We start from the raw sequence: 27,096 nt of genomic DNA, 5'->3' as shown, positions 1-27,096 counted from the left end.
GGTGTATTCCCAGTACTTTGATGCTTGTGTGCACCCATCTGAATTGAGATGATTGTTGTGCTTGCGTTAAATTATCCGCCCTCAGTGTCCGGTTTAGGATCTCTGATTTGGCCAGATTCACTTTCAGCCCTGCCACCTCCCCAAATCTCTGAATGTCTTTGATCACTGCCAGAAGGGGATGTCTCTGGCTTTCCGAGGGTTAGGAGCATTTCATCTGCATAAGTTGTTACCTTCTATTCTGCCCTCCCAAATGGTATGCCCGTGATGTCCCTATTCATGTGGAAAGTGGCCAGGAAAGGTTCTAGATAAATGGCGAAGAGAAGGGGCGACAAGGGGCATACCTGTCTGTTGCATCTGGATAATTTTATCTGGGTCGATAATTCCCTGTTTATTTCAATGCGAGCCGACAGATTGCTGTAATTTGCTCTGACCATCGCCATGAATTTCGGCCCCATGCCCATTTTCCACATAGTGTTCAACAGGAAGGACCACTCCACCCTGTCAAATGCCTATTCAATATCTAGAGAGAGGAGGACCACCGGGGTTCCTCTCTTCTGCATTTTTTCAGGATGTGGCAGACCCACCTGAGATTGTCGTGGGTTTCTCTCTGACTTATAAAACTTGATTGGTCGGGGTGGATTAATTGTGGTAGCAGGCCCTCAAGCCTGCTAGCCAATATTCTGGTGTAGATTTTGGCATTGATATTTATCAGTGCAATAGGTCTATATGAGCCTCATTGCGTGGGATCTTTGTCTGGCTTGGGGAAGAGTATGATTTTTGCCTCCTCCATCGTAAGGGTGATGCTTCCCGTCGAGGCAAAGGTGTTGTATAGCACCACTAGTTTGGGAGCCAGGATGTGCTGGTAGGCTTTATAAAACCCCGGAGTAAACCTTGATATCTGTCTCCATTGCATTGCTTTCTGCTCCTGATAATGTGGTAATAGTGATTAATCTAAGGAACTGTTGGGCTTCCTCATCGGAGTTGTCTGAACTGTAGAGACTGCCGTAGAAGCCAGCGAAGTGGGCCGCGATATAGGTTGTAGAGTGTACTTTCTCTCCTTGAGGGGTGATAATCCCCTTGATCGTTTGGGCAGCTGTGTTCTGCTTGAGCTGTCTTGTAATCAGTCTTATTGGCATGGATCTAATATTTATGTTTGAGTGCTAATAGTCCCCATTCTGCCTTTTTTGTTTGGAGCATATTCAGTTACTTCCTGATATGTTGGTGCTCTTTTCGCAGCGCTCTCGTGGGGTTATGCATCATTCTCCTCAGTATGTCCTGGAGGTCCTTTTCTAGTTGGATCTCTATGGCACACTTCTGGTTTCGCCAGCTAGCATGCAGGGCTATGAGTTCCCCTCTCAGGGTGGCCTTAAAGGCATCCCAAATCATTGGCTCCTTCACCCCCGATGCCCCATTTTGTTTGAAGTATTCCCTAATTTTTGATTCTATGTCCGCAGTTAGGGCCACATCGGACAAGGCCTCTTTCGGGTATAACCATCGCCACAAACCCTGCCGGGGGCGTTGTGTGTTAAATATCGCTAGCATTGGTACGTGATCTGAAAGGGTGATGGGGAGTGTATCTATGGATTGGGTTTTGCCTAGCAGAGTTGAGGATCCCCAGATATAATCGATGCAGGAGAAGGTTTGGTGAACATGGGAGTAGAAGGTGAATCCAGGGTCCGTTCGCTTTAGCGCTACCCAAAGGTCTAGCAGTGTGAGGTGTTCTGTCGTCTTCTGAAGAGCAGGTGTCAGCAGGGTTTGCGGCCATTGTGTAATAATGCTTCTGTCCCTTTGCGGGTCCCACGCAAGGTTAAAACCCCCATTTACCATAATCTCCCCCTATGCAAACACCTCTACCTCTGCAAGTACCGTTTGGAGAAACCCGTCTTGCCTGGAGTTCGGGACGTATACCGTGGCGAGTGTGATGATAGTAGTGTCTATTTCCGTCGTGACAAATACGTATCGGCCCTCCGTGTCTGTTTTAGTGGAGATGATTCGGGCCGATAGCCCTGCGTTGATTCCGATTAATACCCCCCTGGCCTTGCTTGCTGCGTTTGCTTGTATGGAACCGTCTTAGCTTCAGTCGGTTGGAATGTTTTCTTAATATGAGTTTCTTGCAGTGCTACGATTTCTGGTGTGTGGTGCGAGAGGAGCCTTTCTAATTTTCTTCGTTTTACTGAGGTATTTAAACCCTGTATATTCAGCGAGATAAGTTTAATAATCTGTTCGGGTGTATCCGTGTTCGTGCCTTGTGATTCTCCTGGATCGGTGGTTTTAAACTGCTAAGAAATTGAAATTGGCTGAATTGCATGAATCGTCGGTGCTGATTGGAATTGTAGCTTCCATTGTATTCACTTTTCCACTCTGCTGGTGGGGCTGCTGTGGCAAAAACCCTCAAGAACTCTTTTTCACATCCATAATGAAGGGATACACTCTATGATTCTTGAGAGGGCAGAAATTACTATTACCGATTCAAACTGTGACATTGAAGAAAATGATAGCGTGCCGATTCACACAGAAAGAATCATGCACATCGATTATTCTTGATGAGTCCGCTTATGTGCGTCTAAATATTACAATGCTGATAAACACTAATAAAGTCTCATTAAAATTCACACAGATCGAGCTAGGGAATAAAGGTACGTAGAGACCCGGATGGAAATACTGGAATAAACAAAGCGAACAATGAAGAAATAAAATATTTGTGTAACCTGTGCTGAGATCACAAAAGGAGGAACTGTTGAAACCTACAGTATTTTATTTCTGATGAGCTGCAGACTTTCGTGAGCCACAGACAGAGCAGAATTTAAGCCACAACTGGGAGATGACATCACTATGGCAGTCATATTTGTAGAGGTGGAGCTCTGAGGGATTTTATTGATTGGCATATAACGACCCCTGAGGATATGTGGGAATTACATTAGCCTCTGTCCATAGTGCAGGTACACCCAGTGACACATCCCACGTCATTACATGAATGAATGTGTAGCCATCTGAGAAGCGGAATAGGGGTTACATTGGCGCTAGGTGCTTGATTAGGTCTTACTATGTCTAATGGTAAGATCTGCCGGAGGCAGTGGTTTGTATCACATGGATAGCCGAGTGGAATTGCGCAAGCCTCGAAGAGTGCTATAAATCCATTTCCTCCAAGGTCAGAGGATGCTCCAGTAGGAATTTCATTGTTAATGCACCCAAATAAATGTATCATACTTCTCTGTATAAGGCTGTTTGTGCAAAACTCAATAATTCTGGAATGGTGATACTATCCCAGTTTCCCTGGTCATTTCTGCAAATCGGTATGGAAATAAATATTGTCTCTACCTCTGGAGGCTGAGGTTGTTTATTGGATTACTTGGTGATGGATGTGGGCTTAAACATCATCTTAAATTATATTGTTCTTGGTTCTGTCAGAGTGGGTCAGTTGCCCAGTTTCCATGAATCAGAAAAGCCCAGAAAAGAGCTGGAAAATGTGGGAGGGGCTACATAATTGTTTGGTGCCTTGAGGGCCATTCAAGGGATAAAAGAGCTTGCACGTCTTACACAATTCCCATGCCAGGAGCAGCCTCAAATGAGAACAGTGATGCAGACCGACTAGCTGCACATTGCAGTTTGAAAGTTATTTTGCCCTCCCCTCTGCTTATCTGCTCTTTTCACTGTTTTTATTCTATTCTTGTCTCCTGTCCCTGAACGTAGTATGATAGTAACACGTGTTTGTCTCCTCCCCCCCTTACTTGTTATCCTCCCTCCCCCTCCAGCACTATCTGAAATGTTGTCAGGCCTGGTACAATAGTCGCTTGTTTTGTTCCTCTCTCTCCTTCACTCTCCCTCACCTCGTGTAATTCTCCGGCTCTACCAAAAATGTCGCCAGGCCTAGTACGGTTGTCACCTGTGTGTTCCCATTTCCTTCCTATCTGTGTCTTAGCACTTGCACTATATGAAATGTCGCTAGGCAGAGTACGATAGTTAATTTCACATTCTTGTTGTTCATGGCCTGTAAGAATGTTTTGTATTTTCCCTTGTTCCCTCCCTTGCCGTGAAGTGCTTTGAAACACATTGTGTATAGGTGCTATATAAATAAACTATCATATCATATCAATCCTTCATACAGAACTTTTAGAAGGATCCTGTGGGTGGTCTTATGAAGCAGTGAACGGGAATTGTTTGCTTATCATGTCATCTTTTCCATCCTCTTGTGTTTTCCCATGCCTTTAGTGAACTAATGTGAACATGTTGTTTTCTGATGGGTGCTAGTTTATTTTCCATTTCATTTCTTCGTGACATTTATACATTTTAACTGTACACAGGTTCCGAATCACAATGAAGAAGCTGAAACAACTCTAAATTATTCCGAACAACTTAAGAACTCTGATGCCTGCAACACCCCTTCAGAAAAAGACGAACAATTGGAGCATGACTTGTCCACGAGCCTGTCATCCAAGGAGGACACACTACTCTCCCCCACTGCTTCAATGCCTGCCAATGCAGTAATGGTGGAAGCTGCTGAAAACCTTAAGATGCATATTACAATCATGAATTTACTCACATGGATCATACTCCTTAGTTTACCATCTTTAATCTTTTGGCTAAAGAATCTCAGGTAAACATTTATTTGTTCAATTGCCTTATTTACAGTTGTTCTTTACTCAAATACATTGCTGCTGAAAGTGTTCTACCTTTGTTATTTGACATCTGTGAAGGCATCATGAAGGAAGACACAGACAACAGATTCACTTTTCTAAAATAGAGCTTTTTATTTCTCAAATGTCAGGATGGAATAAGTCCTAACCTGCCCTATGCTATGGTGGGATTTCCCTACCTAATGAAACTAAGGATAGTCTGTGCCATAAAGTCCAACTTAAAAGTATGTCTGTGTCCAAAACCTATGCTTGCCCTCACAACGAAATCTATACAATGTATAGGGATGTCAGTAACCAAAGAAACAGTGTTCAAAGTAGAGTTCTGCACTTCTTCCAGCTCCTGGTAGGTTTTCAGCTTCTTCTTCCTTAGACTCAAAACAGTTCCACAAAAAGGTCTTGGAGCTCACTTGCCCAGGTTCAACAAAGTTACAAACAACCTCGGGGTTCCCTTCCAAAAGTTCAATACAGTTCACAGTTAATTCAACTTTGTTAGCTTTCAGTACAAATGGTATTCTTTTAGGCTTCCTTACCATTCTCTTGGCGATTCTTTCTCTTTTAGTCACTTCCAGACTGATGAAACAAAACAACTGCAATCTCCTTGTTTTCGTAGGCTCACTCCAAGTAGTGGTTATTCGGTCTAGGCAGAGTTGTCGGACCACACGGTCCACCCATCACAGGTCATGCAACTGATAACCCTTGGGACTTTATAATGTTCATTGATTCTCATTGGACTACTTTGCCACCATATGTTTCCTTTCTGCACTTGTGACATCCCATTTGCACTCTTGTTTCTTCTTGGCAGTTTCTTGCCTATGCCAACACGTGCGTTTCACACACTTCACTTCTCTCTATTTACTCCTTGTTATCACCTTGCTTTCACACTAACCAATAGTGCTTCTTATTTGTCTTTCACGTGTTTCACCAATTCTCGTTATTGGTTTTCACTTGGCTTTTCACTTTCATGTTGTTCATAAATGCTTTTTCCTTAATTTCACTCGTTTGTTAATGCACATCACTTTCTCTCCATTAGTGCTGTATTTTCATTTCACTTGTGCATTCGGTATTAAATATTGGTTAGCTACTTGGTAATTCTCTCGACACTTAATGTCCCTCAGGTCTCCAGACCCCTTCGTTATATTCATGTCTTTGTTCTGCCCTTTCTTTGGCCCAGACTAAGCCCCCGAAGGATCCTGCTTAGAGTGCTCTCTCACCCTGTCACTCACCGGTATGCGGTAGCTCCTGCGGGTGCTTGCGTGGTCCTCTTGTGCTTTCGCTCGCTCCCCTCTCTCACATCGGGAGCACCAGCGAACCGCGTTTGACCTTTGCAAGAAAGTGGCAGCTTCTGTTTCCTCCAGCTCCAGCTGGGGACACACAGCTTGGAGCTCTGCAGGGCTATAGACTCTCTTACGGCTCCTTCCTACCTGAGCGTCCTTCCTGCTCTCCTGCAGCCACTGGCATCCTTTTCACCGGCTTCTCCGCTCCAGCCTGCTCCACAGTCCTGGCTTCCCAGGCAGTTCTCACTCCCATTTATATTCACCTGTAGTCTCTTAAGGGGTTGCAGGTGCAAGTCCTTCGCCTGACTAAAATGAACTCTATTACTGGGATATGCCTTACTTTTAGAATGATGTTCTGCAGTCCTCTTCCTCGTCCCAGTACCAAAGTGGTGTGCATGGGTTGAAGTGTGAATTCCTCCTAGTCGCCTCTTCCTTGCCACAGTTTGAAAGGGACCAGAATGGAATATAGGTGGAATGTGTGACAGTGGGGTAGAGTGGTAACAATCTATAAAGCTTGGCGGAGGGTAGGATGTATTTTGATAAGGGAAAGGGGATACCATGCCTCACCTAAAGGCACCCTTCCTCCACTTCCCGGGGACCCTCCACCCAGGTGATCCTGCCTTGCATACCCACCTGCAGGGTCAGGATCCAAAAGCTATGTCCCTTCCTTGGCCACCTGAGAGGCAGATCTAAGGGAGTAGATAGCGAGGATGCCCTCAGGTTCCTCACATATTACAGTAAAATGTGCAATAGGAACAATTGAGGGTGAAATCCAGTTTATTCTAATTACAGCTGTGCCCTAAATTCTGGTTCCTTTAAAATATTACCGTTTTATCTCAATATATCGGGGCGCTGAAGAATAAATAAAGCAAGCATGTGCTGTTTGCATTTTGTAAGGTGAACTCCCTGAAGCACAGTTTTTTTAACTTACATGTTAACTGAGTGGTAGCTAATGTCACTCAAGTGGATAGTATTATCGCTTGGGATACTTTGCATTGTATTGAAATATTTTTCTGATGCAAAGGCTTATCTCAAAAAGATGTTGGAAAAAACATCACCAAACACTTCAATATGTATTAAGATAACATTTCTTTACTTGAAATTCACAGTTACTGGGGATGGTTCCAAAATGAAAAGTGAGTTATCTTATTGGCAGAGATACAAGCAAACTAAAACAACGAAAGGGATCAGTCTCCCTGTCAATGATCACCTTCCGCAGTAGGTGTCTTACTGATTTGGATGTGTCCTTTGTATTACTTCAGTAAGTTCCTGGTCAGGATGGTGTGTTCTAAAAGTCTTGTCCATGCTTCCTCTCCTGGATTAACTGTTTTCTTAAGGCTTCTCGAGATGTGTGTAAGCCTTCACTCCAGAGTAGGGTGCCCCGATTTGCCTCTGTGGCGTTCTTCCCTCGTCCAGTTTTGTATGGACAGTGAATCCAAAGGCAAGACAAATTCCCAAATTACTTATTTGCTGCTTTCAACCAAGTACTGTCTTTGATGCAGAGATTCTCTTCTTACGCTTTCCCTAGTCTCACCCAGTCTTTCACAGAGGACTTCTCTGATGAGTGATATCCTGGTGCGCGAGTTGCCTCTATCCGTAGGCCACTGGTTTGGCGGTTCTCCAAAGTTTCTAAGCCAGTCCAGGGAATCTTGCTGGAGCTTGAGGCTTGCGTTAAGTGAGTTCTATAGCGTCTCCCAGAAATGAGTTAGGCCGGGAAGGGTTGCTCAACTCCCTGTCTCAAGGGCATGAATCTACCAACCAAACTTGTTTTGTTTTATTTCCCACTCCGCTGAGTCGACTCTCACTTGTGCCTGCAGGTTTGTCTCTCTGCCTTGGCACTAGCCCTCCAGCGCCTCCTCAATGTTCTGCTTTGTGCTCATTCCCTCTTCCACTTCCTTCAGACAACAGACAAGTGTTTGTTGTCTTTTACAGTCCTTAGACCTCCAAGGAGCTACTCACCATCCTCCTTTCTTGATTCTGGTCCCTTCTTCCCTCCTCTAGCTACCATTCCTTCCTTCCTACCAAATCTTCACCTTCATCTCTTCAGATGCTTTATCTGTTTCTCTCACTCCATTTCACATCCTCCAACCTCCTCTGCTCCCTCCCCTTTTCCTTGATCTCCCCCCTCCAACCTCTAATGCTTTCCCCACTCCTTGTCTTCCTTCAACTTCCTCTTCCTTCTCTACCTTCTACTCCATCTGTACCTCACCCTCTTCCTGCCACTTAAACTTCTTCTGCACCTCTTCTCCTCCTGCACCTACTCCTCCCCATGCACCTTCTCCTCCTAATGCACCTCCTTCTCATCATTGTGTGCTACTTCACTATTGCAATAGCCCACCAATAAAAAAATGTTCTCTCTGAATATATGTACCTGTCTATTTCCATACCCCTGGACTGGGTCTTTGGTGGCTCCTGGTAAGCATAATTTGCTCACTCTGCGAAGGGGCCTGTTGGTGAGCAGGGACCTAAATGTGGTCTGTAGGATTGACATCCTTGGTTCTGCCAGGTGCCTTGGGCTGTATCTTTATTGGGCTGATCCTCCATCTTCATTTCCTGTTACCCACGCATGCACAAACCCACACGCACTTCTGGAACAGGGTGCAAAGATGGCAGGGCTGGTCTTGCTCAGCTGCTGGGTGTGTACATGCTTAGCTTCTTTAGGGTCTACATTTCTAGGGTAGGATTCACACAGTCTAATAGATGATGACATTGGAGGACAGCATGAAAAGGGCATGTGGGATTAGCGTGTATAATTCTAGGGGTCCCTCTCTTTAAGGGGCTGAGAGACTACTGTGGCAATCCTTTGTCGGCCCATCCCCATGCTCGGAGGGAGAGAAGGGGATCATCCCCATACCATCCCAGCATGCCACATCACATAGTGGAGGATGGGATCTGGCCCCTCCAAGTCAATCCCACCCAAGCACCCATGCCTAAACAGGAGATATGATCACTGGCCCCAGAGTGTATATGTAAGAATGTAAGTGTGACCACCCCCCCACGCCCCAGTCCTTAGGAAATTAGATGGTTAGATACAAGCTGGAGTTACAGATAAATAAGTATGTATTCCACTGTAGGAGACTGTGATTCACATAGTAGATTGTGGGCTGCTTGCAGGTCCAGGTAAACTGGAATCTTCCTGTTTTCTGCCTTGTGTAAGAGAAGAGGTATGATATCTACATAGTAAGAGTATGGTAGCTCTTTTTATGCAGGAAGGAGCCAGTACATACCAAATCTTCCAGAATCTAAGTGTGGTGGCTCAGCCGAGAGGAGGCCCATATTAATCAGGGCCATTACTTCAGTAAGAGCAGGCAGAGGGTTGAGGAGTTGTTCATTTCAGATTTTGTCAACGTAAGAGACCATGCACAGCCATTGAATGAAGGGGGTTTCCATTTCAGGAGTGCCCTATTGCTCACTCTTGGCTATTCAAAGATGAGACCCCATACTATGCTTTCACATCTCCCATGAAGAGCATACATTGGTCCTTGAAGAAAGGGGAAGAGAGGAAAGGATAGGGGGAGAGAGAGAGAGAGAGAGAGAGAGAGATACACTGCCTCTGGAAGGGATTTGTCACTCATTGAATCTATTTATTTGGTGTTTTGCATTGTGTCCATGTAGCCAATGTTTGCTGTAGGGCATTCTGATGCCACCAGCTGCCTTAAGGTAAGGGGCAGTCAGTCAGCACCAGGGAGACCCCTATGGGAAGCCCGAGACCTAGCAGAGCCAGAGTGAGCAAAGAGATAGATGCCCCATAGTCAGGACGGAGCCTGAAGCTCTCTCCAACCCAACTCAAACACTGCACGATAAGACCATCTCCTTTCCCCTTAAGGTAGCAAAGTTTTAATATTTGAATCCACAGACAATGGGTTAAATACATGTATCCCTTCTGCAACACTTACGGAGGAATTATTGTTTCTAATTTGCAGGACTTGCGGGGTTCGCCGGATCACTGCAACTAAATTGTTGCAAAAGAGAAAGACATGGAAGAGAAAGAAACAAACTTGTATCTCCCCTGTGAAGATTAAAATAAACATGCATTGTTCTCTTTAAGTGTTACAGGAGTTAATGTTATAATTCTTGCTAATGTACACCAACCCTTTCCCACCCTTACCAAAGGATTTTCAGACCTCTGATTACATGCTGAAGATACAGAGGGGCTTTATTCAGAGGGGAGGAGAACACTTAAATGTCCACGGCCATTAAGGAATACAAAATAGCTGCTCGACTTGATATTACCTCGGGCCAACCCATTATTTCTGATACATGGCCCAATCACAAGCCAGCAAAATCCACACTTCCCAGTTGCAAACAATGTCAGTAAGAACCACCCGAGGTGAGAAGAGATCACCCTAAAAAGCAGCCAGCCCAGGCAATCACTGTCAAGCCTTGAGAGAGCTGTTAGGAGTAGAGCAGCAGACTCTGAGAGTCCCCTATCCCAGAGACCAAGGCTAGGACAGTGTGAGGCCAGACACAAGGAAGGAGGCGATACAGCTGGACCACTATGCTGAGAGAAAGGAAGGACATCCCAGGAGTAGTCTGGCAGAAAAGAGGCCCAGGAAGAACAGGACAACGGTGAGTGGAAGGTGGGTGTAGGGCCGCACTTCTCCACCAAACCCAACGAGGGCCCACTAAACCTACCCAGAAGCACCAATCTTGTGGCCCAGCCTGGCAGGAAGTATTTGGTGGCCTACCAGGATAGTGCCTAAAAACCTTAGGAAGAAGTGAGCACGGGGGCCTTGAAACATTCAGTCAATTATCAGTAGTCGATGGCTAGTGGCGAGTGCACATTTTGAGCCCTCAGGAGGACCATGTGTTTTGTGCTTTTCTTGCCTGGTAGGTCCAGGTTAGAAGTTGGACCAGAAAAAAGGGATCACAGATGTTTTTCCTGTTGTAGTACCATGAGAAAATAACATGGTCTATGGCTGTGTATGTAGGTTACACCATTTATCCAGTGCATGAAAGCTAGGTGAGGCATTTTCAAGTAGGTCTGAGGCAGGTTAGTTGTTGGGGGCGTTTAGCGACAAGTTAATGCTGGCCTTGTCATTGCGTTTACACCTGATTAACGGTGCTCACATGAGCTGTAGGAATCATTTTATGAAATTGCACAGTTGAAGAAAGAAAGGTGGATCCGTGCTAACCCACCTCCAGTTTTATGCAACTTGTAGTTTTCTGTAATGTAGTTGTTTATATAGTATTTATACACAGGTGGACTGCTTCAAAGCACTTCAAGGCAGGAAGGGAACAAGGGAATATAGTAATCATTCTTAGGCCTTGAAGTTTCCGAATTATCTAAACAGACAACTAGCATACTAGGCCTGACGGCATTTCTCCTAGTGCAAGTGCATGAGGTGTTACAGGTTCGACTTAGCTAGGGTGGGGGGGGGACAGAAAAACAGTGAGTGGGGGGGGGACAGGACAGATGTCCTAGTACATTTAGGTAGGTACATGCGTACTGACAGGTGTGAGGAAGAGGGGGTAGGCGGTAACAAATGCGTCCAGTCGAACTGGGCCCTAGTTTAAGTGCAGAAAGGTTGCCACACTCATAGACCGTAATTAGAAGTGCAGTAATGCTGAACATAGTGCAGTGGCACAGAGGCAAGTGCAAAGATTGGTGAAGAGGGCCTGGGACCTGTAAGGAGGTGAAACCAGGCAACCAGTCAGCAAAAACTGAGCAGAGTAAGGGAAGAGTGGAGAAAAAGAACAGAGGTTTGCAGGTTACAGGGAGAGAGGAGGAGGAAGAGAAGAGGATGGTCTTGAGGAGTTTCCGGAACTTAGGTTGCTCTGGCTCAAGATGGAGAGAGGCAGGGAGGCTGTTCCAGAGGGAGGCACCTACAGAGGATAAAGATCTACCCCCAAATCTCTGTTTGTGAAAGCTGCTCACCTGCAGAGAGTTGGAGGAGGATGAGCTGAGGACTCTGGAGGGAGAGTATTTAGGAAGTAAGCGTTGTAGATAGTGCAGGGCCCAGCCCCAGATAGCCTTGTGGATTATGCAGAGGATCTTGAACTTAATCCTTGCAGCCACGGGGCGCCAGTGAAGGGATTTAAGCGCCAGAGTGATGCGGACCCTGGGCTTGAGGCCAAGGATAACTCTTGCGGTTCTGTTTTGGATGAGTTGTAGAGGACGGAGAGTAGAGGTAGGAATGTTGAGAAAGAGGCTGTTGAAGCCTCTGGGGGAAAATGAGCAAGGGTAGAATATCTCTGAGGAGGTGCAGTTGGTAGTGGGATTTTTTGGAGATGTCTGAGATGTGCAAAGAGAAGGAGTGAGAGGAGTCAACAATGACTGCAAGATTTTTTGCCGAGAGCGCAGGGCCAAGGGAGGCCGGGCTAGTGTGAAAGTGGGGAAGAGGGAGCAGGAGGTCCCAATGAAGACAATCTCTATCTTACTGGCGTTCAGGCAGAGATCGTTACCAGCACACCAAGACTGAATTGCGGATAGACAGTCGGGATGAACGAGGAAGCTGATGGTAGCCTGAAAGAGAGCTGCATGTTATCCACATAACACTGAAAGTTAGAGGTGAACATAGAGATCCTGTGGGCCAAGGGGGCCATGTAGATATTGAAGAACGAGGGGGACAAGTTAGATGCCTGGGCGACACCACAAGTAGAGAGAGTGAGAGAGGAGGGAAAGGACCCAAGTTCCACCTGGGGGGGCCGGTCAGAGAGAAAGGAGGCTAGCCACGCCAAGGCCTGATCTGTGATGCCCAGGGTATCACGGACACCAGAGATCAGGATGTTGTGGTTTCCTGTAAGGAAAGCAGAAGAGAGGTCAAAAAGAATGAGGACAGAGGGAGAGTTGGAGTCAAGATTTGAGAGCAGGTCTTCACAGGTGTTCACCAGAGCAATTTCCTCTGGATGCTCTAAAGCCAGACTGATGGTCATGGAGACAACCAATAGATTCAGTGTGGAGGGTATGTTGGGTGATAACCAGCCTCTCCAGGAGTTTTCCCAGGAAAGGGGGGATGGAGATCAGATGATAGTTTGTCAGAATAGACGGGTCGGCAGAGGGATTTTTGAGCAGGGGCTAAACAAGAGAGGGCTTGAGAGGAGAGAGGAAGACTCCAGCGGCAAACGAGAGGTTGCAGTAGTCAGCCAAGGCTGGAGCGAGAGTGTGAATATTGTCCTTAATGGTTTTGGAGGGGCAGGGGTCTACCTGTTTGGAAGAGGCTTTCATAGACCGGACTAGTCTAGAGACCTCATCAGGTGTAACTGGGGAGAGGGAGGAGAGAAGAGGGGGGAAGGGTGAGGATGGCAGAAAGGTGCCCAAGAGATGTTGGTGCAGGATGGGGGGATTAGGGGGGAAAGACTGAGGACAGGATGTCCTGTGTTTTGGTGGGGAAATGTATGGCCAGGGCTGAGCAAAGGGCCTGGGAGGGTGCAGCAGAGGATGCAGCTGCAGTAGGGTTAGTCAGCTACCTGCAGCCTTAAAAAAGTTTGGCCGTGTTGTTAGATGCAGCGGAGATGAGGGCTTGAATGTAGACTCTTTTCTTGGAGCGGATGCATAGTCTATATTGCCTTTGAAGAAGACGGCAGGCCAGTTTGTCAGGGGTTGTGCCTGAAGATCCCCATTTCCGTTCCGCTGCTCTGCACTTGCGTTTAAGGGCAGCCAAATCGGAGTCGTACCAGGAGTTCCCCTTTTTGGCAGGCTTCAGTCGGACCCTCATGACTGGGGAAGAAATGTCAAGAGTGTTGGAGATGGAACGGTGAAAATTAGAGAGGGCTGTATCCGGGTGGGAATCAGATGCAGGAGTAGAAGGAGGGGACAGTAGGTGGAGGCAAAGGCAGCCACTGACACTCTTTTCATGGGTCAGATGACCTTGAAGGCAGGAGGTGGTGTAGGGTGTGCCATTGAAAAAGGAGAAGAGAGCTTGAAGTGAGAAGAGAGAATGATCAGTACATGTGGGGGTAGTGAGAGGAATAGAGAGTGGGATGTACGTGGAGATGAGAGCATCCAAGGTGTGGCCAGAAGAGTGCGTTGGACCAGAGGGTAGAATAGAAAGAGCAAGGGAGTCACACGGGTTGCGGAACGGTCCTGAGGTGTCTGGAGAGTCAAGATGGATGTTAAGATCCCCCAGCAGCAGGAGTTGGGAAGAGGAGGAGAGGGGAGAAGAGGCCAGGTCAGCCCAATCTGAGAGAAAGAGGGTGGACTGGCCTGGCGGCCGATAGAAGGTGGCAAGAGTAAGTGAGGAGACAGGGGAGAGGGAGAGCCTGCGGACCAGGCTTTCAGAGGAGGAGTAGACCTTAGTGGGAATAATGGACACAGGGATCCACTCAGGAAAGATCAAGGCTACGCCACCTCCTGGCCTGTTGGGCAGAAGTGTGTCAAAACTTGTGACAGAGCTGTCTTAAGCCATATCTCAGTAAGAGCAAAAACATCAAGGTCCAGGATTTCAAGAAGGTGGCAGATGTCAGGGGAGTGCTTGACAGCAGAGCGAGAGTTTAGTGTGGCCACATTGAGCAGGTTGCCACTTTTGATAGCCTTACAGTGGGTGCAGGGGGCAGAGGTCCCCCTGTAAGTGGTAAGAGTGTCTGAGAGATACAGGTGGGGGAGGCAGAGGAGGCAAGGATGACAAGGGTGTCAGTAAGGAGGGTGCAGGCACAGGAGCCAGGATAGTAGAAAATGGCAAGGAAGCCAGTATGGGGGCTCCAGATGTGGCGACAGTAGGTGGCCAGGCAGGGCAGCAGGGTAGGAGAGGCTGACAAAGTTGTCAGTGTAGTGAGAGTGGGCAAGGGAGCCTGTACAGTTAAGAGTGATAGGGGGAGTTGTGAGGGATGTGATGAGGCTAGTAGATGGCAAGGAAGCCAAGGTGGGCATAGTTGCAAGGGGAGCCTGGACGACCATAAAGGTAGAGGGCAATGGGGAGCCAGTGAGGAGGAAAGGGGAAAGTTGATAAGGCGAGAAAGGAGCCTATCAAAAAGTAAGAGGTTGGGTTTAGGCCCTTGTGCCAGAATGGTTCCATTTCAATAGACATTTATGATGGCCCTGGAGGTGGAACAGGGGCCAGAAGGGCCTCCCAAGGGGTGACACCATTTATGTGTGAGTAAGAGTAAGGATAGAGCAAAGCGGCCATATGGAGAGTCCATAGGTCGGGAGAAGGAACAGCAAAGATGATGTCAGTGAGAGTCTCTGGCGGAACCACTGACATAGGTTTCCGCGATAGGAAGACCTGGGTTGGAGGCTAGTATTTCCTTCTTGAGTTTCTTCCGGCCAGACTTGGTGAGAGGTAAAGGATAGGAGATGGAGAAGCGGTTAGAGTAGATGGGGGAGATAGAAAGTGCCATAGTGAGGGGCACAGAGTGTGGTGCACTTAACCAGGCAGAGCAATTGAGGTACGTGGTAGGAGGTAGGCAAGGAGGGAGCAAGCGCACAGGGAGACAAAGAACAGGATGGGGAAGAGACAATGGGAGATGACTAGGGTAAGGGAACAGATAGCAGACCAGACAGAGAACAGAGGGGGTAACCTGTCAGCACAATCCAATGAAAAGCAGGATGTTAGCACAGCTAAAAACCATTTCAAACAGAATCACAAATCAGTATGGGAGCACAGCTAAATTCTACTTTAAACAGTAGCACGACAATCTGGATGTGCACACAGCTAAATTCGATTATTTAAACAGTAGTAAGACAAACAGGATCTGTGCACAGCTAAATTCGATTTTAAACAGTAGCAAGGCAAACTGGATGTGCTCATAGCTAAATTTGATTTTAAACAGTAGCAAGACAATCAGAATGTGTGCACAGCTAGATTCGATTTTAAGCTGTAGCAAGACAATCGGGATGTGAGCACAGCTAAGTTCGTTTTTCTTTTTAGGTCAACAAGTATAGCAGCGCAACAGTACAGAGGTGTAAACAGTGGAGGTGAGAGCCCAGGAAGGAACTAGGTGTTATGGTTTGGTGCTTTAAAACAAAAAAAGAAAAAAGAAAAAGAAAGGTGCCATCTGAAGATAGTTTGCGTGATAGCAGAGGGGGGGATTGCATAGCCCAATAGTGCCTGGATGAGGTGCCAAGCTATCAGGTGCATATTGGTGGATTGAGAAAAAGTAGTGGGGCCCACAACACCCAACCAGGTCCGGACAGGAATAGAAAGGAGCCTTAGAGGTGGGCCCTCAGCTCAGAGAAAGGTCTAACAGAAGAAGCCATCAGCCACTTGACTGACGAAAGAGGATGTATCCGCTTGACCAATTCAGAGCTGATTCTATGCTCATGTTACAATTGCTAGATTTTTAATTCATGGGCCTCAAAGTCTGTTTCTCTTCCCCACTCACTGTCACAACAATTTACAACCCTCCAAAAACTGACAGTTTACTTGCGGGTTCTACAACCATTCCACGTCACTTTCTGTGCCACTTCCTAATGCACACATAAAGATAGATTGACAAAACAGAAATACTTTGCAGACAGGCAAAATTCCACACATAGCGCATTGCTGTTGATAAGCTTGTGTCTGTACCAATATATCTTGGAGTCGAGAACGACCAATGTTGTATTTATTAAGTATTTTATTTACATTCAAAATCCCTCAGTTCTTCTTGGTAATTCAACACATTGGTCACCTTCAGTGTCCCTCAGTTCTTCTCATTAGATCAGCCTAAGGTTCAAACACATCTGTTTGGTAGGTAAAAAGTCACATTTCTGTAACTAAATCAATTAACATCATTACCCTCCTTTTGGGGCTTAATTCACATTCCCAATACAAAAAACCATGTCCATCCTTTATCCTTTCTTTAAGGAAAGGCACAACACTTCTGAAGTCAAATCGAAATGCTCAATTGAATTGAAGCAATATTGTGTAAAGGTACTCAAACATATTACACTATTTACAAATTAAACCAAGTGCTTGAATTAATAAAGCAAGCATATGCTTCTCAATATATATGAAAATATTCAATGGAAAACACAAAATCACAGCATCAAAGCACCAAAGGGCCAGAATTGCACACGATTCAGTCAAGCCAAACCCCATTGTCATCTTAAAGAAAATATAATAATGACTTTAAAGGGTAGCTCAAAGCTCACACTCCTTGTAGTCCTTGGCATTGCCGAAAGCAAAAGCAGCCCTGACTTTTGGACAAGCAGCATATTTATAGGGTCCCTCGTTTGGAAATCCCCCTTACCATAAATGCTGTCACTTGTTGGGCAAATCCCCTGCTTCTGGCTCTGACTTAGAAGTACCTCCCTATTCTTCTTACAATAAAGTTAAACAATATGGTTGGTACCTTCTCGTAGCTTGCTGCCGATTTATCAAGTGTCGGCTTCCGGCTGATTTATCTCTAATGGCTTAAAGCTAAATTATCTACAGGTTTAAGGACTCAACATCCTGAGTTGTTTGTCTTAGCTAGATGCTGTTTATTCCTTCAACATAGAAAATTAAGTGGATTTAATTTCAGTCCCTGCTCATTATAGCTATTTGTTATATGTATGCATATAGGGTTAATGTACTGGACGGCTCAAAACTACATATGTAAGTGTGTTTGACTGCATGTATGCTATATCGAGCTGCTTAGCGCTTTGCTATATGAAATGGTTACAGAAATGAATGAATCAATGTATGTTAACACAGAAATGCACTTACCACTATAGGCTGTGACTCTACTACTAAAGCTCACTTGCTTGCTTGTTTTCTTTTATATTTGTGAAAAGTTCTATGAACTATAAAACAATTTAAAAAAAAAAGCTCCCTTGCTATGTAAATGCTTTGCACTATTTTACTAATATAGGCCTCTAGGGGCCAATTGAGCATTAAAGTGCCTTGAATATACTTTTGGTTTTTTTGCACTTTTGTTGCTATTCTAAGTATTACCGCCTCAACTGCCCTTTCAGCATGTATTGCACTACTTGGTCCTTCCCGTTAAGGCACTAGATTCTTCTCAGTGATTTAAAGCCAATGCTAGTTCTACTATTGTGAGGGGATATTCTGAAATGAAATGGAGGGCAGAATGGCGTGAAATCCCATGACAGTTCAAGAGAGTTAAGTGAGCTTTATCTAGCAGGGGTACTTGTAGGGCGTGGCGAAAGGGTAGATCGGAGGGTGGTGCAGAGAGGTGGTTATTGGAAGGAAAAAGCAATAGGATCATGGACAGGTGGAGACAAGGGTTACCCTAGTTCATTGGCAGGGCTTGTGAATACTGAGTGGTCTAGAAGGTGGTGTATTTTGTGGGGTGCTGGCTGGGCAGTAATTGGAATTGTGGATTGGAGTGTAAGGCAAATACTTAAATTAACATTTTATTTCGGATATCATATCCCATAAAAAGTACATTTAAGATATAGGACGTTTTATAAACATACAGAATACAAAAAAATGAAACAACAAGTCTAAAACATAAAACAGTAGCATATTGCTACTGTTTTATGCTGTATGCAGATGATTAATACAATTGTAATACATTTCAGGCTTATTCAATATGAACACAGATTGTAGAGTCACAATGCTTAGTGCTTTTCTCAAGCACAAATACCAGTTCTTGAAGCACAGACCAAGCCACATGTGTGCGTGATCCAACCATAAGCAAATCGAGGAATGCTGGTCTGCATTGGCAAAAGCCTGCATCCCTCAACTGTAGGATTAATGTTTATTTGTAATTAGGCTAATTTCTAATGTACTCCTTCCTCCCGCTGATTCCTCATCTTTGATATCCATCTTCCAGTGCAGTTGCTCTTCGGAAACTTATCCGATGCCAGGGGGAACTGCGTGTCTCCACCCGATGCACGCCAGACATGGTTTCGCTGCAAGTATATATATAGAGGTGCAGCACCCAGTGATCTCAGTTCCTATTAGCCACACACTTTGCTTGCTGTAGGAACACCGCTCTAAAACTATATTCATTTTCTCTAATCTTTAGCTTTCGTTCTTTGTATTCATTGCAATGCCGAATCCGAAGAAGTCCTTTGTTTTCAAACCCTGCGTGGACTGCGGGCATCAATGCCTGTTTCGGCCCTGCACTGCATTTGCTTTACTGTCTTGGTGAAGGCCACGACACGCAGCACTGTGCGTCATGCCAATCGATGCAACCAAAGGCACTTCAAGAATGGAGAATGTGAGGCAGCACTTTTTACCTTCCTCCACAAGGAGACAGGTTATGAACAGACCGGTTCAGGGTCACCGGGCATGGAACGCAGCACTGAGTAATGGTCCCCAGTCCAAAAAGACAAGGAGAAAATAAAAGCACTGCAAGAGGTCAAGATCTCCTTGCAGTTGTTTGCGGCATCACTGTTCTTGTTGAAGAAGAGGAACTACCACTCCAAGGACGTCCCTGAGAAAGAGGCATGTACCTTTTTCCACCCAGTCTCCTACCCCTGAGAAAGGGTAAAGGAAAAATGAAGACGCTTGACATCTTCGTCAAGGCCCTGGCGCCTGCAGTCTTGAAGCCAGCAGCATCCCTGGCGCTGACAACTTTGGCCAAACTGACAGATCCCACTGTGCTTGGACAAGCTGGCAGGGAATCTGCAAGCAGACGTGACAAGGTCAAGTCTGGGGGTCACACCGTTGCATTTCCGGATGTCGGTCCTCAGACCTCCGGTCGCCCTTTCGTGACACCTACAGCGCCAACTGATGTCTGAGTCGTGAAAGATTATCTCCTGCTCCCGAGGAGAGCATACATGCCCCATTTGGAGGACATTTATTACAAGAAGGTGGACCCTGGATCTTTTGGGCTGGATCCCTTTCACCCTAGGAAAATGAGAGACTTCCCAGAGGAATTTTTTGGAGATCAAGGGGACTTGGTGGACCTTGAAGTCGACTTACAGGAGGCAAGTGGTCTGGGCATCTCACCAGAGGTGAACACGCTCCCTGCTGCCATGCTGGGCAGACCACAGGTCGCTTTCCAGCGCCTGATGGTGAAGGCGGTCGACACCTTAGGGTTGTTGGCACCTTCACGTCCGAAGGTGCAGTATGAGCTAACTGACATCCTGCATGAGAGTCCAAAGAAAGAGACACTATTGCCTTTCAATCAAGCACTAGCTGGGCCAGTGCTGGAATTATGAGCCAAACCAGCTTAATTTCTCACAGTGGACCGTGATCCGGCAAATGAGCACAGGCCAGCACCCTCAGACCCCATGTTCCTTTCGACCCATGCTTCCCATGAAAGATTGGTGGTCCAGACCACTTCTGCGAACCTGGAAACCACTTCTTTGCCCTTTGATAGGGAGATCAAGAGACCAGATGCATGGGTAGGAAGATGTTCTGCTCTTCGAGCCTTGTTCTCCGGTGCTTAAATGCCTCTTGTGCTCTGGCCAAGTTCTCTTTTAGTGTATGGTAGGTCATTGTGAAGGCGTCCGAGGACATTTGTGAAGGGGGAAATGCGTGAAGGCCATGAGGCCCTTATCAAGTACGGCAAGGAAGCCTCCTCAGATACTGCAGACTGGTCTAAATACTGTAGACTTCATAGCAAGAACAATGGCCACGAGCACGGTCTGGCACAGATTTTCTTGGCAGAGGACAAGGGTTTGCTACTGACATCCCAGAGTAGCTTTTGGATTTGCCCTTCAATAGCATGAACTTATTCGGCACCAAGGCAGATGAGTCTGTACAGAACAGAAGTTCCAAGCCTCTAAGGCTACCGCTAAGTCACTCGGGCTGGCATTTCAGCAGCAGCGACCTGTAAGCCCTGCGGTCAGGGGGCAGGGTTTTCGCCCCTTCACCACTCATGCCCAAATAGGTAGAGGCCAATCCCCATGGGGCAAGCAAGGGCAATGTCATCCCTATATGATATGGTGTGGCATTTATAACGGGCCTGTACACAAGTGTTTCTAGGTGCAAAAAGACAAGGAGGGGGAAACAAGGGAGGACAAAATAACGATCTTACTAGGCCTTGTCTCATTCAGATCGCTCAAGTGCACGGAAGATGGAAGGGGAGAAGTGCCAGCGGGGAGGGGAAGGGGGAAGTGCAGTTAACTCACAAGTGCAGCCAGCGAGTGGCTCATAAGTGCAGAGAGAAGGGACTGTAGGGTAGCAGATACAGACCCTTAAGTGCTGGGGAGCCCGGAAGCAGTGTGAGGGCAACTGGACATGCAGGAGCCTGGGCCCGAGTTCAGAGGGTGACAGGGTGACCAGTGCGCGGAGCAGTCAGGTGCATCAGCAGGGGAGCGGAAGAGAGAAAGCGGAAGCGAAAAGAAAGGTCTTGAGTTGCTACTGGAACCAGAGGTGTTTCTGCTCAAGTTTGAGAGAGGCAGGGAGGCTGTTCCAGAGGGAGTCCCCAGTTGAGGAGATAGATCTGCTCCCAACTCTCTGCTTGGAGAAGCATCTGCCCCTCAGAGAGTTGGAGGTGGATGAGCGGAGAGCTTGAGAAGGAAGATGTTTTATAGAAGAAAGTTGGAGGTAGAACGGTCTCAGGCCCCAGAAATCCTTGTGGACAATGCACAGGGTCTTGAAGTTGATCCTTGCATCCACAGGGAGCCAGTGAAGAGATTTCAGAGCTGGAGAGATACGATCCCTGGGCTTGAGACCAAGGACAAGTCTTACAGTCCTGATCTGGATAAGTTGTAAAGTTTGAAAAGTAGAGGCAGGAAGATTGAGGCTGTTGCTATAGTCCAGCCTAGAGAGGACCAGAGCTCTGGAGACAGTGAGCTTCTGGGGGAAAGTGAGAAAAGGAAGAATACTTCTAAGGAGGTGCGGCTGGTAGTTTGACTTCCTAGAGACGTCAGAGATGTGCGGAGAGAAGGAGAGGGTGGAGTGGAAGATGACACCAAGGTTCTTAGCCTCAAAGGAAGGAGCAGGAAGAGGGCCCAGAGTGGGAGGCCTTAGAGAGAGAGGAAAGGAGGAAGCTGGTGTCCCAATGAGGAGGATCTCAGTCTTACTGGCATTAAGGCAGAGATCATTGGTGGCACACCATTCCCGATTTCGGCCAGACAGTCTGATATGAGAGAAGAAGCCGAGGTGGCTGAGGGGAGCCTGAAAGAGAGCTGAGTGTCATCCGCATAACATTGAAAATTGGCGCAGAAAGTAGCGATACAGAGGGCAAGAAGTGCCAGGTAGTGGTTGAAGAGCCAGGGAGAGAGATTAGACCTCTTTATATATTTGGTAAGGTTTTAACTTTGAGTGGCACACATTGAGCCTCTCCTCCACATATCTACTGCTTCCTCTAGGGTGGAGGCTGCTTTCCTGCTTATCCTCCAGTTGACTGCTACCCCCTGTGGTGTCCAAACTGGCTTGTTTCAGGCAGAGAGTTTGCCCCACCTTTTCTAGCAAGTGGGCTACCTTTCTCTCTGTAGCTTTCTCCCTTTGTCTGCTCCAGATCGATGTGTTCAAACTTCTGTTATCTCACCCCTTTTATATACTGGACTAGGCGGGTAGGGTTCAAGATGCCAGTGGGTTGGACGCATCTCCAGACCTTGAGATGCAACAAAAACAGCACTACACTCACTTTCATGTCAAGTTTAGGACATTAGTAGAGAAAGTGGTTGACACTTTCTATATCAAGTCTTCCGCCATTCCCCATCAAGAACATGACCTTACAGATATCCTGGATGAGGGCCCGGCTATTGACCACAATATGCTCTTCATTCAGGCCGTAGCTGATGCTTTGGCTTCCATCTTGTGAAACCCATGCACTTTGCCCCCGCGAGTACCAATGTCACAGGGAAGTACAGGCCGGCAAGAGGGGACCCTTCCTTTCTCTCAACACACCCTTCCCCGGAAGGGCTGGTAGTTCAGGCTGCCACTATATCCTCCAAGCCCTCAGCATCCACGTCTAATCTCCCTACAGACAGGAAGGGAAAAGGATTGACACTTTGGCCAAGAAGCATGGCTCTCAAGGCCACAAACGTAGCTTGCAGTTATGCTAAGTTCTCCTACGGTTTGCGTCGGAAGGCAGGTGGCATATCAAAAGACTGGAGTTGCAAGTCATCAGGCCCACCTTGAAGGCATTCGCCCCATCGCTCAGGGGGAAGAATGTCCCATCCTGACAGACAACACGGTGGCCATGCACTGCCCAAACAAGCATAAGTGTCTTCATGATCAGGCCCCTCTCTATCTGACACAAAGGATCACCAAACAAAAAGTCGCCAGACCTTCGAGGACAGCCTATGCTAACCGCATCACTGTCCCGCACACGTGCAGAGTGCGTGCAGGAGGCACCAGCTTCCCCACTATGGCGGCAACCTTATGGAACAACCTCCCAGCTCATATTAGATCAATCGACTCACAACCCGCCTTCCACAAGGCCTTAAAAACCCAGCTCTTCGTCTAAAGAGCACTTCACACTAGGTTTTCACTACTATTGTATCACCATGTATGGTATTATCTGTTTTGCCATCTGCTACCTAGACAAGAGTATGAGTAATCAACTGTAACGATCATTGTGTATCATCTGGAACCAAGCAAATGTATCTAAGTGAATGTATTTAAGCATACCTTCTTGGGCCGCTTATTGTAACCCGCAAGCAAGCCTTCTTAAAATGTCCTTATAGCGCCTTGTTGCCTGTGGGCTGTAGTGCGCTCCACAAATACTAAATAAATAAATAAAGCAAGGTGGAGTGCAATCCTGTCCCCTCTGCACAGAAGCGATTCAGCTGTAGTTCTGGTTGCTAGAGAATCAAATCTCTGTCTCACCAGTTCATTTGGCGGGGACAGAGAACAGTTTGTCGGATGCTCTGAGCAGGCAGGGCACGGTCTCGCACAAGTGGGAAGTGTGCCAGGAAGTCCTGGAAGAGTCAACAGGAAGTGCAAACAGTTCTGCTTGAGGGAATTCCCAGCGACTGGCGCACGGGGGGCACGTTTCTGGTGGATTGGACATTTTCTCTCCATTCCACGTTCCCTCCGATCCCCATAATTCTGTGGATTCTCAGGGGGTTGAAGAGATTTCAAGCGACATGATGTTGATCACCCCGGATTGGGTGAGGAGGACATGGAACTCCAACCTCTTGGATCTGTCCACCTCACGAGTTGCCTCTGCGGCCTGATCTTCTCACCCAGTCGGAGGATCAGATACTGCACCTGACCCCCGGATTCCCTCAACCTACATGCGTGGCTCTTGAGCGGATGAGGTATGATGACTGGAACCTCTCTGAGGAAGTTCTTGAGGTGTTGCTAGCTGCACACAGACCGTTTACAAGATTTCTGTATGTGTGCAGGTGGAGAAGATTTGAAGCGTGGTGTAGTGTGCGCAAGGTTGATCCCATCTCTTGCCCCACCACAACCGTTATGGAATTCCTTGTGTCCGGCCTTCAGGTTGCAATGGTCAAGGGGTATTTGGCAGCCCTTTCTGTGTTTAAAAGGTCCATGGATCAAGATTCCTTTTTCACCATACATATCATGGTCCAATACTTTAAGGGCCTTCTCAACAAATTCCCACCAACTCCCTTTGTTGTTCCGGATTGGGACCTTAACCCGGTTCTCACCTTTCTTATCTCGGCTCCCTTTGAGCATATGCATTCTTGTTCACTTAGGTTGTTGTCCCTTAAGACTGCCTTTTTGATTGCCATCACATCAGCCAGGAGGGTTAGCGAGCTGCAGGCCTTATGCTGCAAGCCCCCGTTTTTGCATATCATCATAGAGAAGATATCTCTTAAGGTCAGTCCAGGGTTCCTTCCGAAGGCTGTTTTGGAATTTAATCTTACGCAATCTGTTGACTTGCTGGTGTTCTGCCCTCCTCTTCACCCCTCAAAGGAGGAAGAGCGCTTTCACTGTCTCTATCCAAAAAGAGCCTTGAGTTTTTATGTTGCCCGCACAGCAGAGTTCAGGAAGATGGACCAGTTGTTCGTCACCCATTCTCTTTCCTGCAAAGGTCTTGCGATTACAAAACACACAATCTCACGCTGGACCATTTTATGCATCTCTGAGTGCTACCAGTCGGCAGGAAAAGAAGTACCACCAGGGGAGTGTCTGCTTCCAGGGCCCTTCAAAGGCGGTCCCTGCTCGGAACATTTGCTGTGCTGCCACATGCTCTTCTTTACATACTTTTACAAAGCATTATGCTTTGGAAGTTGCACGTGGGGTTGGTGCATGTTTTGGCAGAGCGGTTCTGCAGAACCTGCTTGTGTAATCTTTTCTGCCCTCCTCCTTTAGCTTACTGCTTCTCCTTCTCCCTCAGATTCATCATCACCCCTACCAGCCGTCCCCGCTCAGAACGTTTTGAGACTCTTTGCTTCTGATTTCATGAAGTGGTTTGGCAATGGCTTTGGGGTGCTCAGCTTATTTACTTAAAGCAAAAAAAAATAATGTTTTCTAATTGAATGTTTTTAACCTATTGGTTTCTATTCCATAGCACATTTAAGGGTGGTTAGCCTCCTTCCGTTTTCCTATGCAGCGTTTGAGCTTGGGAAAAAGCAGGAAGAACTGGGGCATGGGGCGTAGTGACTTGGTATATGTATGGCACCTGACGTCACTTCCGGAGCCGACGATCGACCACCGCACAAGACGGATCGTCAATCAACGGCCGAGTCAAGGTCCACTACGCCCCCTGTGGAAAGAATTTCCAAGCAGTAGAGCTGGCCAAGGGATATCTATCAAGATGAGGAATCTGTAGGAGAAAAATCTATAGAAAGAACATTGCGGTAAGGGAATTTCTCCTTTGCATCTGGCAGCATGGCCCTTAAAGCCATACATGTATCCTGCACTTTTGCTAAATACTCCTATGCTTTGTGGGCAATAATAACAAAGGCAGCGGAACATATCTCAGAAGGTGAAATGAGAGAGGGATTCTTGAACTTAATAACAGATGACTAAGAGGTGGCATGGTAGTACCTTCAGTCAGGTTTGGATGCAGCATACTGCATAGGGAGGTCCATGGGCTCTAGTTCAGTAGCAAGAATATTTGCATTGCTATGACATTTAGGTGTTGTGCCTGATGTTCAAACTAGATTACTGGATCTGCCCTTTGTGGGATCAAATGTATTTTGCTCCTAAGGCTGATGATGGACTGAGAAACTTCAAGCATCAAAGGCGGCAGCTAAATCCATACGGACCGCAGTACCGCAACAGCAACCACAAACATCTTTGCAAGGTTGAAAGGGAACAACCTTTTGCTACTTCTCTCTTAATCAAAGCGGTACAGGACATTCAACCCAGAGATGGGATCAAAGTAAATTCTCTAGTCCTGCTAGAAGTCGTGGTGGAACGCCTGTTTAAGCAACTGTCCCATCCAGGCCATCATCCACATCCACAAATCCATTTTAAGGACTTCCGCCCCATCAATCACCGGTAGAAGGAAGGTTAGTCCAGCATTCAGAAGATTGGTATTGCATTACTTTGGATGCGTAGGTACTCCAAATTGTATCCCAGGCCTACTGTCTTCCTTTTCTGAGGAAACACACAGATCACACTCCAGGTGTTCATCCTTTTTGGCCTCCATATTCGCTACTGAAGCAGGAGATATTTTCCCTGCTGGAGAAGCGTGCCATAGAAATAGTACCTTCAGCTGAGAGGAACCAGGGTTGGTACTCAACACACTTCCTGGTACCAAAAAATAATGGAGGACTGTGACCCATCTTGGACTTGAGGCACTTGAACAACTTCCTAAGGTAGGACAAATTGAAGATGGTCACTCTTTCACAGATCCTCCAGGCTCTTCAGCTCTGGGATTGGTTGGCATCACTCGATCTTAGGACACTTTCTTCCATGTGCTCATACATCTCAAACAAAGAACATATTTGAGGTTTGTGACTGGCAGCACTCACTATCAATTCAGAGTTCTACCTTTCGGGCTCACTTCTGTCCTGAGTGTCTTCACTAAGCTATTGGTTGCTGTGGCAGCCAGTCTGAGGAGAAAAAGGGATCAATGTCTTCCTTTACCTAGACGATTGGCTGACCAGGGCACATTCCCTGGAATAGGCCCTGAATCATCTCAACAGCATATGCCACTTCCGGTGTGCAGTCATAATGTCGACATCAATAATGTCGACAGTCAAAATGTCGACAAATTAATGTCGAAAATCAATAATGTCGACATACAAAAATGTCGACATTTTACATTAATGTCGACATTTTTTCGAAATGTTGTATAAATAAATAAATATATATTTATTGTTGTGTTGTATGTGTTGAGTATGAGGGGTGGGGGGTGGCAGGGGGTATTGGGTGAGAGGGGTTGGGGGGACATCCCCATAGTAAATGATATTCTTTTTATTTATTTGTTTATTTATTTATTGAATAATAAATAAATAAATAAATATATAATTACTATGTGTTGGGAATGAGGGTGAGAGGGTGGTTGGGGGGGGTGTGGGGGGGTGTCAGGGGGGTGTTGGGTGAGGGGGGGTT

General features: G+C 46.6%; 1 protein-coding gene across 2 annotated transcripts in view; it reads left to right on the top strand.

The window, feature by feature from the left end:
- PGAP1 (post-GPI attachment to proteins inositol deacylase 1) overlaps positions 1–27,096 on the top strand; it is a 1,466,013-nt gene that overhangs the window by 1,347,324 nt on the left and 91,593 nt on the right. For both annotated transcript variants that reach the window (XM_069615724.1, XM_069615725.1), the window contains one exon: positions 4,302–4,594. In XM_069615724.1, the coding sequence (XP_069471825.1) occupies positions 4,302–4,594 (293 nt within the window). The remainder of the gene's footprint in view (positions 1–4,301; positions 4,595–27,096) is intronic.

The sequence above is a fragment of the Ambystoma mexicanum genome, chromosome 9, assembly GCF_040938575.1.
Source record: "Ambystoma mexicanum isolate Mex_15411 chromosome 9, UKY_AmexF1_1, whole genome shotgun sequence".
NCBI classification, from domain to species: domain Eukaryota; kingdom Metazoa; phylum Chordata; class Amphibia; order Caudata; family Ambystomatidae; genus Ambystoma; species Ambystoma mexicanum.
The sequence above is the reverse complement of the archived record's forward strand: the minus strand, read 5'-3'. Positions and strand labels throughout refer to the sequence as shown.